Here is a 23,355-nt window from a genome sequence, read left to right as displayed (position 1 = left end):
TGAAGGTGGAAAAGGAAATTTGTGGGTTTCACCAGAGGCTGCAAACCCAAAGGCCGCTAGTCAGACACTATAAATCACTTACATGGCCTGGGAATAAGATAACAGGGAACATTGGACATTTTGAACTTGATTTGTGTGTGCCCCATAAAGGACAAAGCTACTACTCAGTTGCGGCCAATTTTTGGCATTCCGGTAGATGGGCCCAGCGATGCTAATTTTTCAAGAGAAGCCAGAAATCTATTGGTGAGAGAGTAAGGGGGCACCCATGACCTATTCTCATAGATGGTTCAAGCTTCTATAGCAAGATCTCACAGACTAGGTAGTTTTTAACCAATTTATTTCTCTTAGTTCTAAGGCTGGAAGTCCCAGATCAAGGCACCAGCATGATCCCATTATCAGAAGGGTCCATTTGCTGGTTCATAGGTGGCACCCTGTCACTGTACTCCCACATGGTGGAAGAGGATAGAGATCTCTTTGGAATCTCTTTTTTAAGCCACTAATCCCATTCATGAGGGTGCCAACGTCATGGCCTAATCACCTCCTAAAGTCCCCTAATACCATCACCTTTGGAAGTTAGGGTTCAACATGTGAATTTTGGGGGGACACAGTCAGACTATAGCTCCTCTTGATCCTCTAAGTTCTAAATATGGGCAATTAGTTCTAAATATTGGCCAAACAAAACATGTGAGGGGAGGGGTTACTCATTGTCTGAATGAGGGTTATGTATTTATAGTTATCATTGTTTAATGATTGTGTAGCTTTGAGTAGAACAAAAGGAGTTTTGCATTCAAGACCAAAAGCTATTCTAAAAAGTACATTAACAAGACTACCTGAATGTAGGTTAATAACAATCATAGAAACAAAACAGAAATATCAGAAATAAGCTGGTGGTAGTTTAATATATGAAATCAAGTAATATAAAAAGTGAAAGCAGTTGCTATTTAACAAAAGATGTTGAATAATAATATAAAGAAAAATTCACTTAAATGTATTTTAATCTTATACCTGTGCAAAACAAATTCCAGATGAGTTAAATGTTTTTAAGCAAGTGTTATTTTGTTGTGGAGAGGAGATCATTTGTATGTTGTTTAAGAAATAAAAAAATAAAGTGGTACCAAGCTGGACATGTTTGATTATCAAAAAGTTTAGTTCTCTGATGTAAACATAAAAGCACTGCATTGAGAACAGTATTTGTAGTTTGTAGTATATGATTATTCAGTATATTGGGTATATTTCCCTAGGATAGATTCAATAGACAGATAATCAAGGATGTTTACACTGAAGAAAATAACATTAATGTGTTTGGCCTAAAGATCTTTGTAAAGTGAAGATAATAGTATCTACTTGCTATGGAATTTGGAGGAATAAATATGATAAATGATGTATGCTCCTTAGCACAGTACCTGGAACCATAAATGTTAACTGGTATTTACTATGATCATCTTCATTATTATCATCTTCCAAAACAAGTTTCAAAGTTACTTACCATAGCTTCTTCCCTTTTTAATCCAGATGGAGAAACACAGCTATTTTAACCAAGTTTACATTTGTGTAGTTTCCAGGGCACTTTCTCATATTCTGTCTCAATGATTCTTACTAGCCCTGGGAACACTTTAAATTTCTTCTCAGTGTGGGCTTTCAGGATTTACTTCTCCATAGTCACAGGTTGGTCTGTGTCATCACCCTTAAGTGCTTCACCTATAACATCAATTCAGACTAACTCCAGAATTCCTTGTTCTGACCACAACCTGCACTCCTTCCAGTTTGCATGTTCTCCTTTGCGCCCTGGAGCCATTCTTTGCTGCTCTTCCTTTGACCTCTGTACTTACTCTTAAATGCTCTTCTTTCTCTACTTTTATCCTTATTTTCTCTTGTAATAGACTTTTTTCATAATGTGTGACAGTATCTAGTGTCTGTCTCTGCCTTACTCTGTCTTTCTTAAAAATTAAGAAGAAATCTATGCTGGGCAAAGGTTTGCATGGTTATTTCTCCAAAGAAGAGAGATGAATGGCCAATAAACACATTGAAAGATGCTCAACATGGAAATGCAGATCAAAACCACAATAAGTTACCACTACACATACACAACAGTAGACATTAGTGTTGGCAAGAACGTGGAGAAATTGGATCCCGCATACATTGCTGGTGGGAACATAAAATGGTGCACCCACTCTGGACAGCAGTCTAGCAGTTTCTGAAAACATGAAACAGAGTTACCATATAACCCAGCAGTGCCACTTCTTATTATCTACTCCAGAAAAATAGAAACATATGTCCATAGAAAGACTGTATATAGTAGTTCTTAGCAGCATTATTCAGATTTCCTCTCTTCTGGACACCTAACCTGACTCTCCATTTGTAAGGCCCTTTTGATGCATCTCTGCTATGCTCTTTTCTCTGCTGTAGCATTTACACGGGGTTGTAATTGCCTCCTACGCTGGACTATAAATGCTGGGAAGGGATATACTTGTTTGTGTTGGTCTCATTTATCATTGTATTGCTAGTTCTTATTTAGCTCTGCACCTTGCAGAGGTGTTCAGTAAATTAATGAGAGTATTTCCTTCTACCTAAAATATCTTTTTCCTTTCCTTCCCTCTACCTCTGCTCTACTTGGAAAAATCTTATATGATTAAAACCCATTTATTATCTCAACAAATAAGTAAGGAACACCTTCCTCATTCCAGGCACTTTTTAGGCACTGAGGATAGAGTGATGAATTAGACAGCAAATATTCTGCCTTCTGGGAGCTGATATTTTACCAGTGGAGAGAGATAATAAACAGATGAACAAGTTAAATATACAGTGTGTTGACGAGTGTAAATGCTGAGAGAAACAAATAAAGGAGGAAAGATGGTTAAGGCACGTCAGAGTAGAGAGATGACATTTTAGATTAGGGTGGGCAGGGAAGGCTTCATTGAGGTGACTTTTGAGTGAAGGCTGGAAGCAAGTGAGGCAGATAATAATGGCAGTCCCGCTCTCTGCAAAAAGAACACTCCAGGCTGATAGAAGTACAGGGGCCCAAGGAGAGAGTGCCCCAGAGTAAGGAACAGAAAAGAGACCAGTGGGACGTGAGGCCAGAGGGATAAACGTCCCCTGAGTTTTGCTCTTCTAATCCAATCCCTGGGCTTTCTCCACAGTTGGAAGTTGTTTTCAGTTCTTAGCACTGTGAGTTTACCAGAAAGGACTATAAAAGTTTCTCTTCGTAGCAGTTGCCTGTGAATCAAGGGCTTCAGAAGTTGCTGGTGTAGAAGGCTGATGGTCAGAGTTCAGTCACCTCTTTGGAGGTTGGGAAGGTGCACACTTAGGCATTTTTCTAGCACATGCCACTGCTTTCTCAGGACATTTTTGCCTCTTGTTCTTGAGGACTGGGGAGGCAATTGGAAAGGGGGACATCACTGCCATCAGCCTCGTGCATTGGGTTTTCCACAGTTCACCACAGTCCTTTTCTTCTGTTCTCTAGTTTGTGTCCATGTAGTCTTGGCAGCATTATAAACATTGTACAGTTCTCTAAGCTACTATCTCGAGTTAGAATTTGAAGACAGTCAGTGCTGTTAACTTGTTTCTCTCTGTCCCCTTAGCTTTTTTTCAGAAAGTTGAAGGTCAGCAGAGTTTAAGGTAATGATGTATTTCTGTTAGTTGTGTGGGGTTAGTTTGGGGTTTTGTAGTGTGCTGGCCTCACAACCTTATCTTACATAAGACAGCCCGTCACCAGGCAGTTGGATCCCACCCCGGTGGGATGACTGGACTTGCCTTGCTGGCATCCCACACAGGAAGGAGGAGGCCTCCTCTGGGCAGAATTCCACTGTGGGGAGAGTACAGATCCAGGGCTCTCTGCAGTCTATATTTAGCAATAGCAGAAACGTCCACCAGGCAGTCATGTTTTTCCTTTTGGTGTAGTTCACTAATGGCAGCATACTCTGTGGAAAAGACCTATAAATTGTAAATTGATACGAGGTAATAATTGGAAAAATGACCAGACTCCATTTTTATTCCCCTCTGGGGGTAACACATGTCAGGAATCACTAAAGCAGAGGGCGACAGAGGGATTTTTCAGCCAGCTTTCCAGCTTTGTCCTGCAGTGCTTCTATCCTGATTAGAGAGGAGAGAAGCCAAATTCGGCAGGAGGCGGCCAGCAGACCTAGTATCTGTTTGCCACCTTTTGCTCCAAAAAGCCTTGCTGCAGAGAGTTGCCATGGCAGCAGGAGGCAGTTTAATGGCAAAGGCTCATCTCTGGAGCAGTGCCGCTGGTACCCCAGCCTTCCCCTCTCTGGCCTTCAACCTGAGGGGCTGGTTATACCAGGGCATCACCATGCTGTGGCCATTTGGAAGCACACTGCCTAATGGAGCACAGCTGTAAGATCCTCCACGTTCTGGGGATGGCTATTTTCTGTGTCCCCTGTTTCTCCTTGGCTTTAGTCCGTTGATGTCCCATCCTCTAGTCCACCTTAGCAAATTATCTGCAGTCCCTTAAGTATGCTCTTTCCTGCTTCTGTCCTTTTATACATGCAGTTTCCGCTCATGAGAATGCTCCCTTCCCTATCTGTGTGGAAAATTCTGACTCATTTTGAAAATGTGGTTTAGATACTGCCTCCTGCTCTATAATGCTTCCTCTAACTCCTTATCCTCTGTGCAGAATTATGCTATTTCCTTTGCCATCTCAACACCTTGCCACAGATCACATGATTTTGAAATGAGTCTTTGTATTTTTTTCTCCTCTTTTCTAGACTCTTAAGTTATTTGCCTTCAAGAACTGTTTTATGAATTTCATATTCCCAGGCCTAGCCCAGGAGTAGGCACATAATAAACCCTTAGTAAATTTTGTTGAATGAATGAAGTGTTTCCATATCACCTATTTAATCCTTATGGGAGTGTTGCATACCACGGAGAGGACAGCATTATGTTATGTCCAGGAAGGGCTTCGTCTGCTCTGGAGTTCCAGAGGTTTGCCCCTACTTAATCAGCTGACTTGATTAGTCTATAATTCTTTCTCCATTACCTTTATTCTCACCTTCCAGTTTGAATTGGAGTGGCAGGAGTGGAAAGAGCAGCACTTGGGAGTCAGTCTCCCCAGGGCTGATGGCCTTTAAGAGTCACTCAACTTCTAAGTCTTAGCTCCCGCTTGTTGATTTAGGACGTGTGGTTACAGTACCTATGATGTTTTGTGGCCCAAAGTAAATTCCTGGTAGATCTTACTTTCTTACCCTGCCCCATCATCCGTGAAGAAAGTGAAGGCAAATAGGAGTTTAATATAGCTTTGAGCTATCCCTGGCTTCTTTTTCTGCATCAGGTCACTCAGTGTTCATCTTTTTGCTTTGCTCTGAACAAAGCCTTAAAAGTCACCTCTTCTGTGCCTCTTGTCGCTTTTACTGAGCTTCGGGCTCTGGGGCTTGTTCTCTGCCTCATTGTCCCGATTTCATCTTTGGTGCATCTGTCCCCTAGAGTTTATTGTGTAGATAGACATTTTATGTAGAACTCTCTGCTTTCTTGCCTTTTTATGGATAACTTATTCTTGTATTTCAAAAATTTCCATTTAAAATGAATTTTTATTTTTCTTGCTTTCAGTAATTCCCAGAAACCATCTCAACTGTAGTATGTATTTACATGCCTTACCTGTTGCCCTTTATAGTATTTGCTTTCCAGGTTGTTCTCAGTATTTTTCTCCGTTCCCCTAACTTTTATTTTTTAATTTTTTTATTATATTTATTTTGGCATCATTAATCTACAATTACATGAAGAACATTATGTTTACTAGGCTCCCCCCTTCACCAAGTCCCCCTCACAGTCACTGTCCATCTGCGTAGTAAGATGCTATAAAATCACTACTTGTCTTCTCTATGTTGCACAGATCTCCCCGTGCCCCCCACACACTATACATGCTAATCATAATGCCCTCTTTCTTTTTCCCCACCCTTATCCCTCCCTTCCCACCCATCCTCCCCAGTCCCTTTCCCTTTGGTAACTGTTAGTCCATTGTTGGTTTCTGTGATTCTGCTGCTGTTTTGTTCCTTCAGTTTTCCTTTGTTCTTATAGTGCACATATGAGTGAAATCATTTGGTACTTGTCTTTCTATGCCTGGCTTATTTCACTGAGCATAATACCCTCTAGCTCCATCCATGTTGTTGCGAATGGTAGGATCTGTTTTTTTCTTATGGCTGCGTAATAGTCCATTGTGTATATGTACCACATCTTCTTTATCCATTCATCCACTGATGGACATTTAGGTTGCTTCCATATCTTGGCTATTGTAAATAGTGCAGCAATAAACATAGGGGTGCATGTGTCTTTTTCAAACTGGAGTGCTGCATTCTTAGGGTAAATTCCTAGAAGTGGAATTCCTGGGTCAAATGGTATTTCTATTTTGAGCATTCTGAGGCAACTCCACACTGCTTTCCATAATGGTTGAACTAATTTACATTCCCACCAGCAGTGTAGGAGGGTTCCCCTTTCTCCACAACCTCACCAACATTTGTTGTTGTTTGTCTTTTGGATGGTGGCGATCCTTACTGGTGTGAGGTGATATCTCATTGTGGTTTTAATTTGCATTTCTCTGATGATTAGCTATGTGGAGCATCTTTTCATGTGCCTGTTGGCCATCTGGATTTCTTCTTTAGAGAACTGTCTATTCAGCTCCTCTGCCCATTTTTTAATTGGATTATTTGCTTTTTATTTGTTGAGGTGTGTGAGCTCTTTATATATTTTGGATGTCAACCCTTTATTGGATCTGTCATTTATGAATATATTCTCCCACACTGTAGGATGTCTTTTTGTTCTATTGATGGTGTCCTTTGCTGTACAGAAGCTTTTTAGTTTGATGTAGTCCCACTTGTTCATTTTTGCCTTTGTTTTCCTTGCCTGGGGAGATATGTTCATGAAGAAGTCACTCATGTTTATGTCCAAGAGATTTTTGCCTATGTTTTTTTCTAAGAGTTTTATAGTTTCATGGCTTACATTCAGGTCTTTGATCCATTTCGAATTTACTTTTGTGTATGGGGTTAGACAGTGATCCAGTTTCATTCTCTTACATGTAGCCGTCCAGTTTTGCCAGCACCATCTGTTGAAGAGACTGTTGTTTCCTCATTGTATGTCCATGGCTCCTTTATCATATATTAATTGGCCATATGTGTTTGGGTTAATGTCTGGAGTCTCTATTCTGTTCCACTGGTCTGTGGCTCTGTTCTTGTGCCAGTACCAAATTGTCTTGATTACTGTGGCTTTGTAGTAGAGCTTGAAGTTGGGGAGTGAGATCCGCCCCACTTGATTCTTCCTTCTCAGGATTGCTTTGGCTCTTCAGGGTCTTTGGCAGTTCCATATGAATTTTAGAACTATTTGTTCCAGTTTGTGCAAGAATGCTGTTGGTAATTTGATAGAGATTGCATCAAATCTGTATATTGCTTTGGCAGGATGGCCATTTTGACAATATTAATTCTTCCTAGCCAGGAGCATGGGATGAGTTTCCATTTGTTAGTGACCTCTTTAATTTCTCTTAAGAGTGTCTTGTAGTTTTCAGGGTATAAGTCTTTCACTTCCTTGGTTAGGTTTATTCCTAGGTATTTTATTCTTTTTGATGCTATTGTGAATGGAATTGTTTTCCTGATTTCTCTTTCTATTAGTTCATTGTCAGTGTATAGGAAAGCTACAGAGTTCTGTGTGTTAATTTTGTATCCTGCAACTTTGCTGAATTCCAATATTAGTTCTAGTAGTTTTACAGTGGAGTCTTTAGGGTTTTTTATGTACAATATCATGTCATCTGCAAATAGTGACAATTTGACTTCTTCTTTACCAATCTGGATTCCTTGTATTTCTTTGTTTTGTCTGATTGCCATGGCTAGGACTTCCAGTACTATGTTGAATAACAGTGGGGAGAGTGGGCATCCCTGTCTTGTTCCTCCATTCCCCTAACTTTAAGTTCAAAGTTCACTGGGCTGTTTTGCAACTCTCCTTGCAAATGTGTCCTTCTCATTATCATGTGATCATGCTGGGTGCGTGTTGTCTGTGGCAATGCCTGCAAGTGTCTAGACTGTTTAGTTTGTGGAGTGATTTTCTCTTGTTGTTTCTTTTCCTTCTTCATTCCCACTTTTGGTATTTTATTCATCCTAGCTCCTTAAGTAATGTAAAACTTAAACAGAGCTGCTTTCACTGAGGGTGGCAATGAAAATTGGCTTTTATTTAGGTTTATGGATAATCAGTGACAGTGGTTCTCCACTCTGAAAGGATGGGTCATAGGGACCAAGGTGCATAATCAGAGTTGCCTAAAATGCTTTCTCAAAATTCAGTTGCCACATCCCTTTCCAACTGTTTGCTTAATGGTGGAGTGAAAGTAGTCTGAGTGTTTTAAGATACAGTTCCAGACAGACAACTGTTTTATAGCCTCTGATGTAGTGTCTCTCACCTTCTGAGTTGAAAAACACTCATCTGTAGATTTGTTAGTTATACCAATCTGGTCTGCCAATGCCATGCTTACTTTTTTTCTATTAAAGTAGCATTGATATACAATATCATGAAGGTTTCACATGAACAACATTGTGGTTTCAACATTCACCCATCTTATCAAGTCCTCACCGCCCCCCACCCCCATTGCAGTCACTATCTATCAGCATCCTAAGATGCTGTCTTCTTTGTGCTATACTGCCTTCCCTGTGATCTACCTATATTGTGATTGCTATTTATAGTGCCCCTTAATTCCCTTCTCCCTTCTTCCCCAACCCTTTCCCTTTAGTAACTGGTAGTCCCTTCTTGGAGTCTGTGTCTGCTGCTACTTTGTTCCTTCAGTTTTGTTTTGTTTTTATATTCCACAAATGAGTGAAGTTATTTGGTATTTGTCTTTCTCCGCCTGTCTTGTTTCACTGAGCATAATACCCTCTAGATCCATCCATGTTGTTGCAAATGGTAGGATTTGTTTTCTTCTTATGGCTGAATAATATTCCATTGTATATAAGTACTGCATATTCTTTATCTATTCATCTACTGATGAACACTTAGTTTGTTTCTGTATCTTGACTATTGTAAATAGTGCAGCAATAAATATAGGGGTGCATAAGTCTTTTTGAACAGGGGCCTTGTTTTCTTTAGGTAAATTCCTAGGAGTGGAATTACTGGGTGAAATGGTATTTCTATTTTTAGTGTTTTGAGGAACCTCCATATTGCTTTCCTCAGTGGTTGAACTAATTTATATTCCCACCAGCAGTGTAGGAGGGTTCCCCTTTCTCTGCATCCTCGCCAGCATTTGTTGTTTCTTGTCTTTGTGATGTTGGCCATCCTAACTGGTGTGAGGTGATATCTCACTGTGATTTTAATTTGCATTTCCCTGATGATTAGTGATGTTCGGTGCTATGCTTATTTGAGAGTTGGTCATTTGTTTCATTTCAAAAAAATGAAACTGACACATATAGTTCATTTTGTTTGAAGTGAAAACTGAAGCTAAGGATTTATTTATCTGGCTAAGGGCATTTTTAAATCAAAAGGCAAGAAAGGTGCAGGGTTTTTTCTTTTTTAAAAATTTATCTACTTTTATTAGAATATAGTTGATATACAGTATTATATTGGTTTCAGATGTACAACACAGTGACTTGATAATTATATACATTACTAAATACCACAGTAAGTGTTTTTACCTCCGCTACCATACTGAGACAATACAATATTATTGGTTCTATTCTCTATGTCATAAGAAAGTGCAGTTTAATCATAAATTTGTCTATTTGACACAGACACTTTTCGTACTCTGTAAATATTCAGTTAAGTACCAATTAGTTAAAATGTAATTACCTATAAACATGTTTGCATGGATTGGATGAACTTCACAATGCTGGAAACAATATTAGAAGTTAATAAAGAAGAGTTAAAATTATTTGTAGGAAATATTTTGAGAATAGAGAATATTGGAAGGAATGAAATTGAGAATTAGAGAAACTAGGTTTGAATTCATGTTTTGGCATCTAATAGCTCTTAGCATCTCAGTTTTGTCCTCTATAGAATGGTGATAGCCTCTTTTTCATAAAGTTGTTGTGAAGACTGAGTAAAATCACGAATGTGACAGTTCCCAGCACCCAGACATCCATTAAATGTTAACAGAATCTAAATTTAAGGCCTATAACTTATTTTAAACATGTGTGCATGTGCACACATTTGCTGTGTTAATGTGTATTTGAATATGTAAAATGCATAGAGAATTAAGTTTACTATTTTCTTGGACTGTGGAGTCGGGTGACTGTTCTGAGTGTAATTGTATGTATGTATGTGAATGTGAATCCTCATTTCTTGAGGATGTTTAAAATTATTTTTTTAGTTTTGTTGAAGTGGGTTCTTCCCAACCTGTATAGGCTAAAAAATGTGCAATATCAATTTTACAGTGTTATAATCATTGTAGAATTCTTCTCTCCCTCTTGTACTATTCTCCTTGTGCTTCTTTCACTCTGGAGGCCTACTTAATTCTTATCAAGGCTCATCACCTAATAATCATGAATACTCCTACACAGATTTTTCTTCCAAATGAAAGTTAAATATTAATATGGTAGTCCTATTGTATGACCATATCAGAAAATGTTGAATTTCATGCCTTACTGTCAAATGTAAAACTTGTGAAAAGCAAGTGGTTTTCTTAATGATATGAATCACCACATATATACTCCATGTCAGGTTCCTTAGTACATTGTCAATAACATGACAACAAACTATAGAACAGGCTGCATGCAGTTTTACAGATAAGGAAACCAAGGCTCAGAAGGATAAATATATTCCCCAAGATCAGACAACTATTAAGAAAAAGAACCAGAAAGCAAGATCAGGTTGGTCTGACCCAGTGTATGGTATAAAGCTGCTGCCCAGTCGGAGGGTAAGTTAAGGGAGTATGCTATAAGGTATAAAAGTTGGAAATATAGTGAGAGCACTTTTGACCTTGGAGCAGGCAGAAGCCTGCAGGACAGTCAGACAGGGCATCTGTTCTTAGAAGGCTGTAAAAGGCAGCCTTTCTCTTCAATCTCCCCAAGATTGTTTTTCTACTATCATGTGATTTCTTCAGCTATTTCTCAAGACATTGCCTGTTACTTAGCACTGTGCATTTAACTTCTCTTCCACACTCCGGTTCCTGTACCCACATACTCACCCACCCCCAACAGGATTGTTGTAAGAATAAATGAGTTAATATATGTAAATGTTTAGTACAACATCTAGTACATAGTTATGTATTCAATAAATGTTGGCTACCATTATTTTTTTTCTTAATAGTATTATTGTTAGTGGTGGTGGTGGTGGTGGTAAATGATTCAAAGGTGTTATGACACCTTCCTCAAGGAGCTGAGTGTTCCCTGCCCAGGGGCTGGCTTTATGCAGTAAGTTGCATAGGGTGTCAGGCACGGGCATGCTGAGTCAGATGCACAGGACAGTTGGAGGGGCAGTTAGTATGTAAGTGCTTGTTTCTACACAAAAGTTGCCAGGAAGTTTTCCTCTATGCCCTAGTTCCTTGTCAGCAGCCATAGGCAGTCTTTGAATCCCACTCCAAAGCACATCTTTCTGCCTGGCTTCTTTTCTTTCCTTTTATCTATGTAGAGCAGTAATGGTGTTGTAATCACTAACAGGGTTACAGAAATTCATTTTTTTAAGTTGGTGGTTCGTAGCTTAAGCTTATGCCTGACCTTTATGCTGGGTTCCTAGCCCCTGGCTCCACTGAAGTATGCAGTGTTACTCCACCTGCAGAGGCCTGTCTTGTCTTCCCCTGCACCACACACACTTTTTTTTCTATTTAATTTTTTTCTGGTATCCCTTTATATTGTCCATCCCAGCATGTATTAACTGTATATTTTTGCTTTTCAGTTTTCTCACCTAATTCTTATATTTGGTTATATTTCCTGATTTGAATCATATTTTGTGTAGCAACAGACTTTAACAATGTGGGAAGGCCTATTGGCAGATAACATGATTTTATAAAACATTCTATGGACCTAGTAGAATTGAAGCCAGGGCTGGAGATTCTTAAACTCTTATCTTCCATAAAAGTATTTCTACCTGTACTCTCTCCCTTGATCTAATCTCAGTTAAGAGCATTTGGACCTTCCTCTTTGGGCAAATGATAATATTTGCAACTTTGTCATCTCTTCTACTTTATAACATTTAAAAATCTGTTTTAGTGTAATTTCTAATGAATCTTCCCTTTTCTAAAAAGTAAGTGTACAGGATATAAAAGGGATCATGGAGGACTTAAGGATTATTTTGTTTGTATGTGATGAACTTTGTCAATAAACAGTATTTATTGTAGTTACCTCAATTAAAATGTCATTTGAGTTCTTTCTAGAACATGAGAGTTTTAAAAAATAAAAGAAAGAAAATTAAAATCATTTTATTTAAACACCCAGAGATGACTATAGTTAAAATATTGGTGTATTTCTCTCTAGCCTCCATTCAACTTTATATATTAATTTTATAATTCATTTTTGTAATGATATATTCAGTAACTAGTTTATATGTAAACTACATTTCATGTTATGTAGCAGTTTTGGGATAATCTAGTAATGGTGTGGGTACAGCTTTGACAAAAAAGAAAAAAACTAAAATTCTTTTTTTAAATGAAAATAGTTTCTGATTGTAAAATACCCATACAAAAATTTAAATATTAGAAAAGTAGATCATGACAAATGATAAGTCCTACAGTCCTCCAACCCCACTGTTAACAGCATATTTATAAGCAATTACTTTTTTAAAAATTCATCTATATTTAGTTCTTGCAGTTTTTTCATTTTTAATTAAATTTGTGAAGGAGTATGAAATAGAAGTTATTTGATTTAAGGCTTAGTCAACTATGCAATGAACCAGAAGGTATGTTACGAAATAATATCTCAATATTTTTCTCCATGCTTTAGGTATGTATTCTTTTTGGATCCATGCAATCTGGACTTGATAAATCGGAAGATCAAGTCTGTGGCACTGTGTGTAGCAGCATGTCCAAGACAAGAACTGAAAACCCTGAGTGATGTTCAGAAGTTTGCAGAGATGAATGGTGAGAGTTTAGACCATCCAAGTCTACCCCCGAGGCATTTACTCTCACTGTAAAATACTGTATGTTTTCATTCCAGTATAAATTTGTCCTTGTGTTAGGTAAATCATCAAGGAACCTTAAAAAGAAAAAGAGAATTGAAAGCACTTTTGGACTTCTTTGATGAAAAAGATGATAGTCATGTCAGGAGCTTATTGAAACTCCAGATTTCTAGGTCCCATTCAAGGAAATACTGATTGAATGGGTTTTTAAGCTCTGGAAATTAGTATACTTTACAAATGTCTTGGTGATTTTGATGTAGCCTGTTTGAGTACTTGGAAATTAGACTATTCTATGTAAAATTTGGGTTTTTTTCCCCCCTTCCTAAGTATTGATTAGGAGTATTTCAATTAGCATATTTTATTTTTATCTCTGAGTAACAATGTAATATATGTCTATTATAGGAAATTTGAAAAGTTCATACAAAAATAATGAAGAAGTAAAAGCCAAAATTTTACCATGTTTCAATGTGTTGGTGTGTTTTGTTTTTTTAATTTAATGTTCTAACCATTTTTCTAAGAATAAAGTTTTAGGAAGCTCTGAGGCTAAACATATGGAAATTAGCCAAGAAAACAAGTATAGTCAATTTCCTGAACCCTAGCTCTGTTCTCTTGGGTTTCTAATTTCAGGAGCTATCCCCAGTTCCATGTGACTTACTAAATTCTCTTCAGAGAATTTTTTTTTTAAACTTCTCTTGAAGGGCCACATACTGATAGCTCCTAAGCTTGTTTTTGGAAATTCCTTAAGGTATTATGTTTGGATTTTGTGTCCTACACACAAAATCCTCAGAGCTACCTATGTCCCACACAAATTCATATACTAGTTCTAGTTCCTTGGAACAAGGGCTGATTGAGGCATCCACTTGGTATAACCTCTAGCAGACTGGAAATAGCCTGGGGACGTAGCTGTACACTACCTTCCTGGCTGCAGTCTTTTGGATGAGGCTGGTAGCCTTCTGAGGGTAGAAGGACTCCAGCCTTCAGACTGGCAGTATTCCTGACCCACTGCTCCAAGCCCTCAGCATAAGGTAGTGGGGAAGAGCATGAGACTGATATGGCTCTGGATTCTAATTCTGCTTCTATTGCTGACTGGCTCTGTAATGAGGGAAGAAGGTGTAGTCTCTCTGAGCCTAGATTTCCTCATCTGAAAAAAAATGTGGATCAAACATAGTGCCTCCATCCTAGGTAGTTGTGAGGATTAAATGAGGTGGTGCATGAAGAATACTTGGCACTCGGTGGGCACTGAATAAGGAGGTACCAGCTATTCTTCAAGATCTCATTTTCTGTTCCCACATGATGTACTCACATGTGTTGATTTGCTGAGTCTAATATCAGAACTATCAGCCCTGTCATTATCAGGTTTCTCAGGGAGGGATGAGGTGTTCCTGAGGGTGTTTTCTAAAATCTTGGACAACGTGGGCATACACGGAAGGTGGTGTCTTTGAGTAGTTAAGAGTATACGCTCTGGAGCCAGATCAGATTATCTGGGTTCAAATGCTGGCCCTGTCACTTGCAAATTTTTTATCTCTCCATACATGTTTTAATACATGAAAAATGTCTTGTCTTTTAATGCATGAAAAATGTTTAGAATAGTGTCTGGCTATTTTAGCAAGTTGCTAAAGAAAGTGTTGGCTGCTGCTGTTAAATTGTTACTATTGTTACTATTTCACCAATGGAATGTAATAGTCTTGTTGCCTCTAGTCTCTACTTTTAGGCCCCTTATATACTGATGCCATATTCATATTACTAGAGCTTCATTCATGTTAATAATCCCTTACTCAGACATCACCAATAGTTAAAAAATAAAGTAAAACTCTATATGTCTTTCCTTGGTATTCAGAGTGTGATCTAGTGTTGAACTGTCTTGTTCCATGTTCTCTTGAACATACTGGATATGAGTCTTAGTCCCTTGAACCCGACATGTCAACTGGAATGCCAGAAGACAGTTAGTTCTTTGTCAGCTATATTACCAGCTGTGACGAGCCACTGGGCAGAAATGCCCATGCTGCCCCGTTGTTATGTTTTGTTTCCAGGGCTGTATCCTAAGCAAATATGATACTGAGTATGGCCTAGTAAGACCTAGTTTATAAGACCCTTCTGGTGAGTTTTGTAGCTTTGTATTTCCCACAGTATTTTGCACAGAGTAGGTGTTCAGGAGTATTAATGAATAAATATTATTTCAGAAAACAGCCTTCTTAAATTAGTGCCTAGCTACAAAGGAACCCTTATGCTTTTGAGGCAGCTGTTTGCAAAATAAGTCAATAGATTAGGCATTAAAAAAAGTAATGATGGCAGCATCAAGAAGCGCATCAGTGGAGGATAAAGAAGATAATAATTTTAAAAGGCAAATAGAAAAACTATAAATTATAATGGAGAGGAAGCTTTTAGTGGAGGGATCTAACCATCTTTATCTTAACAGTGATCCTAAGTTGAAATTTCTGAATTTCTCAAAAGCATCTATATTGTCCTTTGGATTGATGATTTTAAATGGAAGCTGGTAAGATTTAATTCCATCATTATTCTTGTTACTAAGAGGATTCTTTCTCTATTTTTTTGTGTTATCTTTTTTTCCCCTCTTGTCTTTCTATCATTTGAGGTACAAACTGATTTAGAAGGAGCAGGTAGTTTTTATTATTATCATGTGTCCACATGTAATGGCTGTATTTCTGGTAGAAAGTACATAGGCCTTTTGACATTAGACATTTCTCCAAAGAAAATATGAATGGCCAATAATGACATGAAAAGTTTCTCAGCATAGTAATCATAAGGGAAATGCACATCACAGTGAGATACCACCTTACATCTGTTAGGATATCTACTATTCCCCCCATCTCCCCCCAAAAAACCCACAAAACAAACAAATATTGGTGAGGACATAGAAAAATTGAAATTCCTGTGCACTGTTAGTAGGCTATGGAAAAACAGTATGGAGGTTCCTCAAACAATTAAAAGTAGGATTACCACAGAGGATTTTTAGGGCAGTGAAAGCTTTTTTTATAAAACTATAATGGTAGATACATTTGTCCATTCTTATGCAATACACAGCACCAAGAGTGAACCCTAATACAAACCATTACTTTGCGTGATTATGATGTAGGGTCACCAGTTGTATCAAATATACTACTCTCTGGTGGGAAACGTTGGTAATGGGAAAGGCTATAAGCATGCATGGCATCAGGGGGTATATGGGAAATCTTAGTACCTTTCTCTTAATTTTACTGTAAACCTAAACTGCTCTAAAAAAGTCCTTAAAAATATTGATTACCATATAATCCAACAATCCAACTTTTAGGTATATTTCCAAAATAATGGATAACAGGATTTCAGAGATATATTTGCACACTCATGTTCATTGCAGTATCATAATAGTCAAGAGGTGGAAGCAACTAAATGTCCATTGATGGATGCATGGATAAAGAAAATATGGTATATATACACAATGGAATATTAGTCGGCCTTTAAAAATAAGGAAATCCTGTCGTATGCTACAACACTGATGAATCTTGAGGACATTTTGCTAGGTGAAATAAGCTAGAAACAGAAAGACAAATACTGCTTGATTCTACTTATATGAGGTACCTAAAGTAGTCACTAAGATGAAAAAATTTTCACTAAGATGAAAAAATTTTAGAGATCTATTGTACAACAATGCATATAATTAACACTGCTGTACACTTAAAAAATATTAAGATAGTAAATTTTTCTTGAAAAGGAAGGAAATTCTGACACATGCTATAGTATGAATGAATCCTGAACACAGTATGTTAAGTGAAATTTAAAAAAGGAAAAATACAATATGAGGTATTTAAGAGTAGTCAAAGTCATGGAGACAGAAAGTAGAATAGTAGTTGCCAGAGGCTACAGGAAAGAGGGGATAGACTGTTATATGAGAAAAGAGTTTCAATTTTGCAGGATGGAGAGTTTTGCAAGATGGAGTGGTGATGGTTTTATAACAGTGTGAATGTATTTAATGCTGCTGAATTGTACAATTCAAAATTGTTAAGATGATAAATTTTTTGGTGTGTGTATTTTGCCATAATTAAAAAGTTCATGAAAGAGAAAGATCCTGCTTGGAGTAGTAATCTTTTAAATGATAATTTTAAGTCTTCTTTTAAAATGCAAGGTAAAATTAACATTTTCTTATGAGAGTGAAAAGATAATATAAATCCTTTTTAAAGAGTTTTTGCAAGAATTTTTCTAAGAATTTCCATGACAGCATTTGAAAGTATTTTTTTAGCTTTTACAACTATCCATTCATGTGAACTCTTATTACCTTTGCAAATTATTTAAAATCTGTATAAGAAGAAGCTACCTTGGTTCCTGTAATAATGTTTGTAAGAAATGCACTTATCAGGCAAAAAAATATTTCTTCAACTCTTCTAGACAAGAAAGATGAGTTGTTTTCTGGGGTACTTAAGTTTGTAGAATGCCTCTGTCAAGTATGTCTGACTAGAATAGTAAGTTTGGAAGAAATAGCTGGAAATTCGTTATATGGAGATGCTGCCATATTGCAAAGAGCTTTTAGATTTAGTTCCAAATTACAGAACAATTTAGATGAATGTAAATGTGTAAGTTCTAGTACATGAGTTGGGTGGTAGATATACGAGTGGTTCATAGTTTATATATGACACAATTATCATATGCTAGAGAATAAAACAATTTAAAATTGCCTTTTAAAAATTAAAATTGCCAAATACCACAAGGACTCAGCATTAAATTTCTTTGGTTCTTTATCATTTTCCTGCAATAGAGCATGAGTTTCTGGAGCGGGAGTGGTGGTGGGGGACGATCATGCTCTATTCATCTCTGAATAGCAAAGCCTTAATATAAAACTCCATGTAGTAGCTATTCAGTGCTTTTTGAAAGAACGATGGATGGGAATTCCCTCTTCATCTCTATTGCCACTTAATAGTTTCTTGTTCTCTCAATACACTTTATCCTTTGCTCAACTCTGTATCTATATGAGTTGCCACCAGCAGGTAATTTTTTTAGCTTCAATCTAGCCTGAATTACTGTGAATCTGTTTTTATTCATCTCTAAATAATTCATTTTATTCTTTCATTTCTTTTCTATATATTCTCCAAGTGATTATTCATATCTTTTCTTCTCTTGTTCTTCCTCTTTCCTAAATTTATGCCCTACTAAGAAAACAGAAACCATCTGGTGGGAGCTGCCATCTGAGTTCTTATTTTCAGCAGAGCATGAATTTCCATCTAATTTTTTCTTCCCTCCAGCTTCTGATGAACAGATTTCTTTCTTAATTTATTATCATTATTTCTAAAAACTCAAATAATGTATACATTGTAGAGGTGAAAAGAATTCCACCTCCCTCTGAAGCTAACTTAAGCTTTGTGTGGTATTTTCATCTCAACCCAGCTAGACCATGACAGGTGGCAAAGAAAGTGAAGACAATGCCTGCTCAGACAGTTCTTTCCTTTCCTGTCTCCCAGCTCTAATTCTAGCCCTACCACCACCTTTGGCCCATAGTTCACCCTTCATTTTACTCCACCATCCCCATTGTTCAGTGTGGGCATCTGAGTCTGAATAGATAAATCAGACTTAATTTATGCATTTTGTTTCAATATGTCACTTATTGGTACCTACTTTGTGCCATGCAGTGTGCCAGATGCTTTGCATGCCATTTTATTCTTTCCACTTGCAATCTAAATTCTAAACAGCAGAAATGAGAATGGACTGTGAGTAAGCTGGAGGCTAACTGCATGTTGTCAATTGGTGCTAATATTTTACATGGAATTCCTTACTACCTTTTGCATTACTCTTGTCCATCTATTTTATGATACATGTGTTGTTTGCCCTAACATAATAGTAAAATGACAGAAATCTTTTTTTTCCATTTGTTTTGTGTCCCATTTGTAGTGAAAAAGCACTCCCATTTAAGAGTGCTTCTTCAGTATACTGCATTTTGTATAAATTCTGGGAGCTTTATGATGTGCCATTTTGGCCATGTTCATATTTGGAATAGAGCCATGTTTGGAGCTTTCTCAGCGATTGTTATTTTGCCATTTAAAACCTTGAAAGATGATCTGATCTATTCAGCCTTTTGATTATCAGTACCTAGTTGTTCAGAGTTCATATCAATAGATGATCAGTATGTTACCCTCTTTCTTACCAGTCAGTAGCAGTAACTTAAACCACAGAGTTATTATGGATTCTTTTTGTCACAGTGAATCAAAAGATTGGGCTTAATATTATTTATAAGTGAACTAAATGATCAACCCTAGCAACTGACTTAAGTTGCCACCAAGTCAGAAACCATCAAGGGAACCTTGATGATTAAAGAGGGGGAAAAATCAGTACATTTGATAATGCAATTTTAACTAATTCTTCTACTCAACAAATAATCAGCATCCTTTAAGTATGTGTCAGAGAGATAAAGACAAGGTACAGTCCTCAAGGAGCTTATATTATAGGAGACAGTCAAACTTTTCTTTGTTGTCCACAATACCTAGTAGAAATCTTTCTTACAGATGTCCAAAATTAATTCATTCAGCAAATATTTATTGAGTGTCTGGCATATGCCAATAGTAGCTGATGGATACCTCTTGAGAATTACAAATATGTCCATACTTTTCACTGGTTCCTAGAAATTGAACTAGAAAATTATCATTTATTTTTCTAGCATATGAAGTATATTCTTCTCTAAATAGAAAGAAAGGGATTAAGTTCATTGTACTTCACAGAGCAATGTTATTTGTTCCTCATAATGAAAACCGTTGTGCACTGAGATACTTTCTTTTTTATTAACCACAATTTTCTAAGTCATGTTTTTTAAGGAATCTTTTTTCTCTTGGTTAAGTCTATCCTACAAATATCACTGTGATAGCAAATCAAACAAAATTTTAAAGCAAGAAGAATTAGCCTCCATTTTACCAACTATTTGTTCTGTATCTGTGTCAAATAATTTGGTGTTTTAGATCAGCCATTGAGACTGCCCCCAATCTGCCCTCCAACCCCTGCTCTGCGTGTGCGCGCGCACGCGCAAACATGCACACGCGCGCGCGCGCACACACACACACATTTAGCAGAGTCTCACACACACACACACACACACACACACACACACACACACACACACACACACACACATATTTAGCAGAGTCAGGAGACATTTCTGGTTCTCACAACTGGCTGAGGGGTTAGGGGAAGCTGCTGGTGTCTAGTGGATAGAGACCAGGGGTGCTGCTAAATACCCTGTAATGCACAGGGCAGCCCCCTGTAACCCAGAATTGCCCAGCCCAAAATGTCATAAAACCGAGGTTGAGAAGTCCTGTTTTACATAGTATACTTCATAGTGAATGATGAAAAGCATATAACCATTATATATAACATATAACACCAAAATGTAAGAGATTAAAAATAGGGTGTTTAATGTTTTTTTTCCAATCAGGCTGTCTTTTATTCAACAGATGGCGTTTGAGTGCTGTCCATGTGCCAGGAGATAGAAGTTCCAGATATTTTAAGGCATAAGGTCCCAGTTCTCAAGGAGCTCCCATTCTAAAAATAGAGATGATATGTAAACTAAAAAATTACAAAACAATATGCTAAGGTTTTTAATAGAGCTAAGCAGTAAGTTGCTTGTTTGGGTGCGTCAGAGAAGGCTTAACAGAGGAGGTGAAGCTTGAATGGTTGATAGAAATACTGTGCAAACTCGAATGCTCTCTCAGATGTTGGGAAAGGACAACCCAAGCAGAGGGAACAGCTTGTGAAAAAGACTGGAAATGTGTTAAACAGCAAGAATTTGTAAGTAGTTTTTTATGTCAAGATGAGGCTAGAGTTTTAGATATAGACCTGCTTTAGGAGGGCCTTGCAGGCAAGGAGATTGAAATTTACCTGAGGGCAGGGTGTAATACAACTAATGCCTAATTTACAAAGACCATTCTGAAGGTTGTGTGCAGGATATAGATGAGAAACCCTTTGGAAGAGTAGTTTTAAGTGATCCAATAAGAGATTATGAAGGTCTGAGATAATATAGAAAGATCAGATTGTCAGGACTTGTTATCTTGAAAGTCTTGAATGGTATGGGAAGACAGTAGATAAAGAAGATATAGGATGACTTCCACATTTCATCTTGGGGATTTCATGGTTGATGGAGACATTTACCAGGATAGAAAATACACAGGAGGAGGCAGAACATATTTGGAGAGTGGATGGATGATGGAAATGTCTTTTTTTTTTTTCAAACATGCTATTTTTGAGGCATCTGGCACATATGTTTTTTGCCCAGGAGCTTATTGAATACTTGTCTGCCTGGTATTGAATTATTGTGTGCCTGGTATATGCCAATAGTAGCTGATGGATAATTCTTTATTATTATTAGGAATGATACAGGAGAAGCATGTGTAAAGAATTCTGGGAGTAAAAAGTTCTATTTCTAAATTTGCCAGTGATTGCTTATGTTAGGAAGGAAAGGACTGCTCGGTGTCACAGGGAAGTCAGTGATAGTGAGACAAGAGACCAAAGTCAAGAAAGCAAAGTAAGTTTTAATACACTCTGCATAGAGTAATAGAGCGGGCCTGCCTAAGATAAGACAGGCAGGCCCTGATGCTCATTTTGAGGCTTCTTTTATGTGGTTTTTGGCAGGGCAGAGAGATCCTTGATTGACAACTGTCAGCTCTCTAGGCTTGTTCTGATTGGTGAAATGAGGACAGGGGCTGTGCTGTGCCTGTGCCTCTGATATTTCTTATCTGGGGGGACCCTGGACATTTCCTGAGTCGCTCTTGGACCCTGTGGCTTTATCTGATTAACTCTTTGAGTCATTTCTGGCTTTCTGGTTCTATTTGATCAACTCCCTGAGTCATATTTAGGGGGCCCTTTCTCCTTTCCATCCTGCTCATTTCTGTCTTTCTACCTAACACTTATAAGGCCTTAGAAGTATTATTTTTTCATCTGTCACGTTTACAGCATGGTGATGGAAACATACCTCTTAGGAGAGTTGTGACGTAACAAGTGATATTGAGCTGAAGAATAAATAATTGAATAATATAAGGCATTTGAAAAACTGTAGTAGTTAAACATTCTGAGGCTATAGCAACCATTTACCAAGATAAATGTTTATATACCCAAGTTAGGTTCCTAAGATCCCTCATTTTGATGGCCTTTGAATAACATTGGCTGAGGTGCATGGATTGCCTCTAGTGTGGTTTAGGTAAGCTTTTGTTTTTTGTTTTAGACTTTATAATTCAAGTATGGTTTTTCCCTACTTTTTCCATTAGAAGAAAAATGTTCTTACAGTTTATGACTAAGCCTCTTGCACTAAGTGTTGTGTATACTTCCATTCTAGAAAAAAAATTAGATACTACCTTAAAAATGCTCACTGAAAATGCGTTAGCTAATAAACATGAGAAGAAAAACAATTGTAAAATGTTTGCCTTTACTAGGTTGCTTTAATGTTCTTCGTTGAGGCTTCTTTGTTCATCAGCCTTTTGAGCAGGAAGCAGTGTAAGGTTTCTTCTGAGACTTACTACTAATACATTGTAAAGATCTTTTCCTTTAATCTATTTAGTGCAGGATCTATTTAGTACTGGCCTATGTCCCAGAATACCATCAGAGATAAGTCTATTATCCTTTCATTGAGCATTATCCTGGGAAAGTATTTATGAAATTGAACTCTGTTATACCTGCTGACCTCCTTTCTTAAATGAAGAAAAGGTGGGGGTGGAGATTATGTTAGTGAATTCAGATGGAGCAGTGTGACTGATGGCACAGACACAAATGACTTTTTTATATTGTGCAAAGTGCAAATCGATTCCATCTTGGACTCTGAAAAGTTGACAATTCAGATCAGGAAGTTCATGATCACATTTGGTGGTCTGCAGTTATTGGCACGGTTGCTATTTTTTCATGAGCAGTTCTATAAATGGACTCCAGCTATTTCAGGATTAATTGAAATGTTTGCTTGCCATTGCTATCATGTTTTCTCTAAAATTACCAAAAGTAGAATTCAGTAGCATTATCTTCGAACATGGAAAACTAGTTTTAGAAGAGTTAGATATTTAGTATTCATGCTTCACTTAAAAATAAGTCATTAAAATGGGAAACAATGATCAAAAACAATTTCAAAAAATCTAGTTTCCTACGGTGTCTATCTTAAGGTGGAAAAACTTAAGCACAGTGTCATGTAACTTTCAAGTCTTTTTAAAAGTATTCTACATTGTCAAATTATTTGAGTTATCTTTATATAAAATAGATGCTACATGTTATTTATGTAAATATTGCCATTACAGCCCACATATTTAAACACTTGGCAAGTTGGTTGCCGGTTTGGGGACAGCATTATTGAATTAAATGTTGGTTTGTGGCTTTCTAAAAATT

The 23,355-nt window shown here is 37.4% G+C and overlaps 1 protein-coding gene across 4 annotated transcripts in view; it reads left to right on the top strand.

Moving 5' to 3' along the window:
* SLC44A1 (solute carrier family 44 member 1) overlaps positions 1 to 23,355 on the top strand; it is a 176,604-nt gene that overhangs the window by 64,639 nt on the left and 88,610 nt on the right. For all 4 annotated transcript variants that reach the window (XM_073226806.1, XM_017672459.3, XM_017672458.3 and 1 more), the window contains exon 4: positions 12,852 to 12,988. In XM_073226806.1, coding sequence (XP_073082907.1) covers positions 12,852 to 12,988 — 137 coding nt within the window. The remainder of the gene's footprint in view (positions 1 to 12,851; positions 12,989 to 23,355) is intronic.

The sequence above is a fragment of the Manis javanica genome, chromosome 2, assembly GCF_040802235.1.
Source record: "Manis javanica isolate MJ-LG chromosome 2, MJ_LKY, whole genome shotgun sequence".
Lineage (NCBI taxonomy): Eukaryota > Metazoa > Chordata > Mammalia > Pholidota > Manidae > Manis > Manis javanica.
The sequence above is the reverse complement of the archived record's forward strand: the minus strand, read 5'-3'. Positions and strand labels throughout refer to the sequence as shown.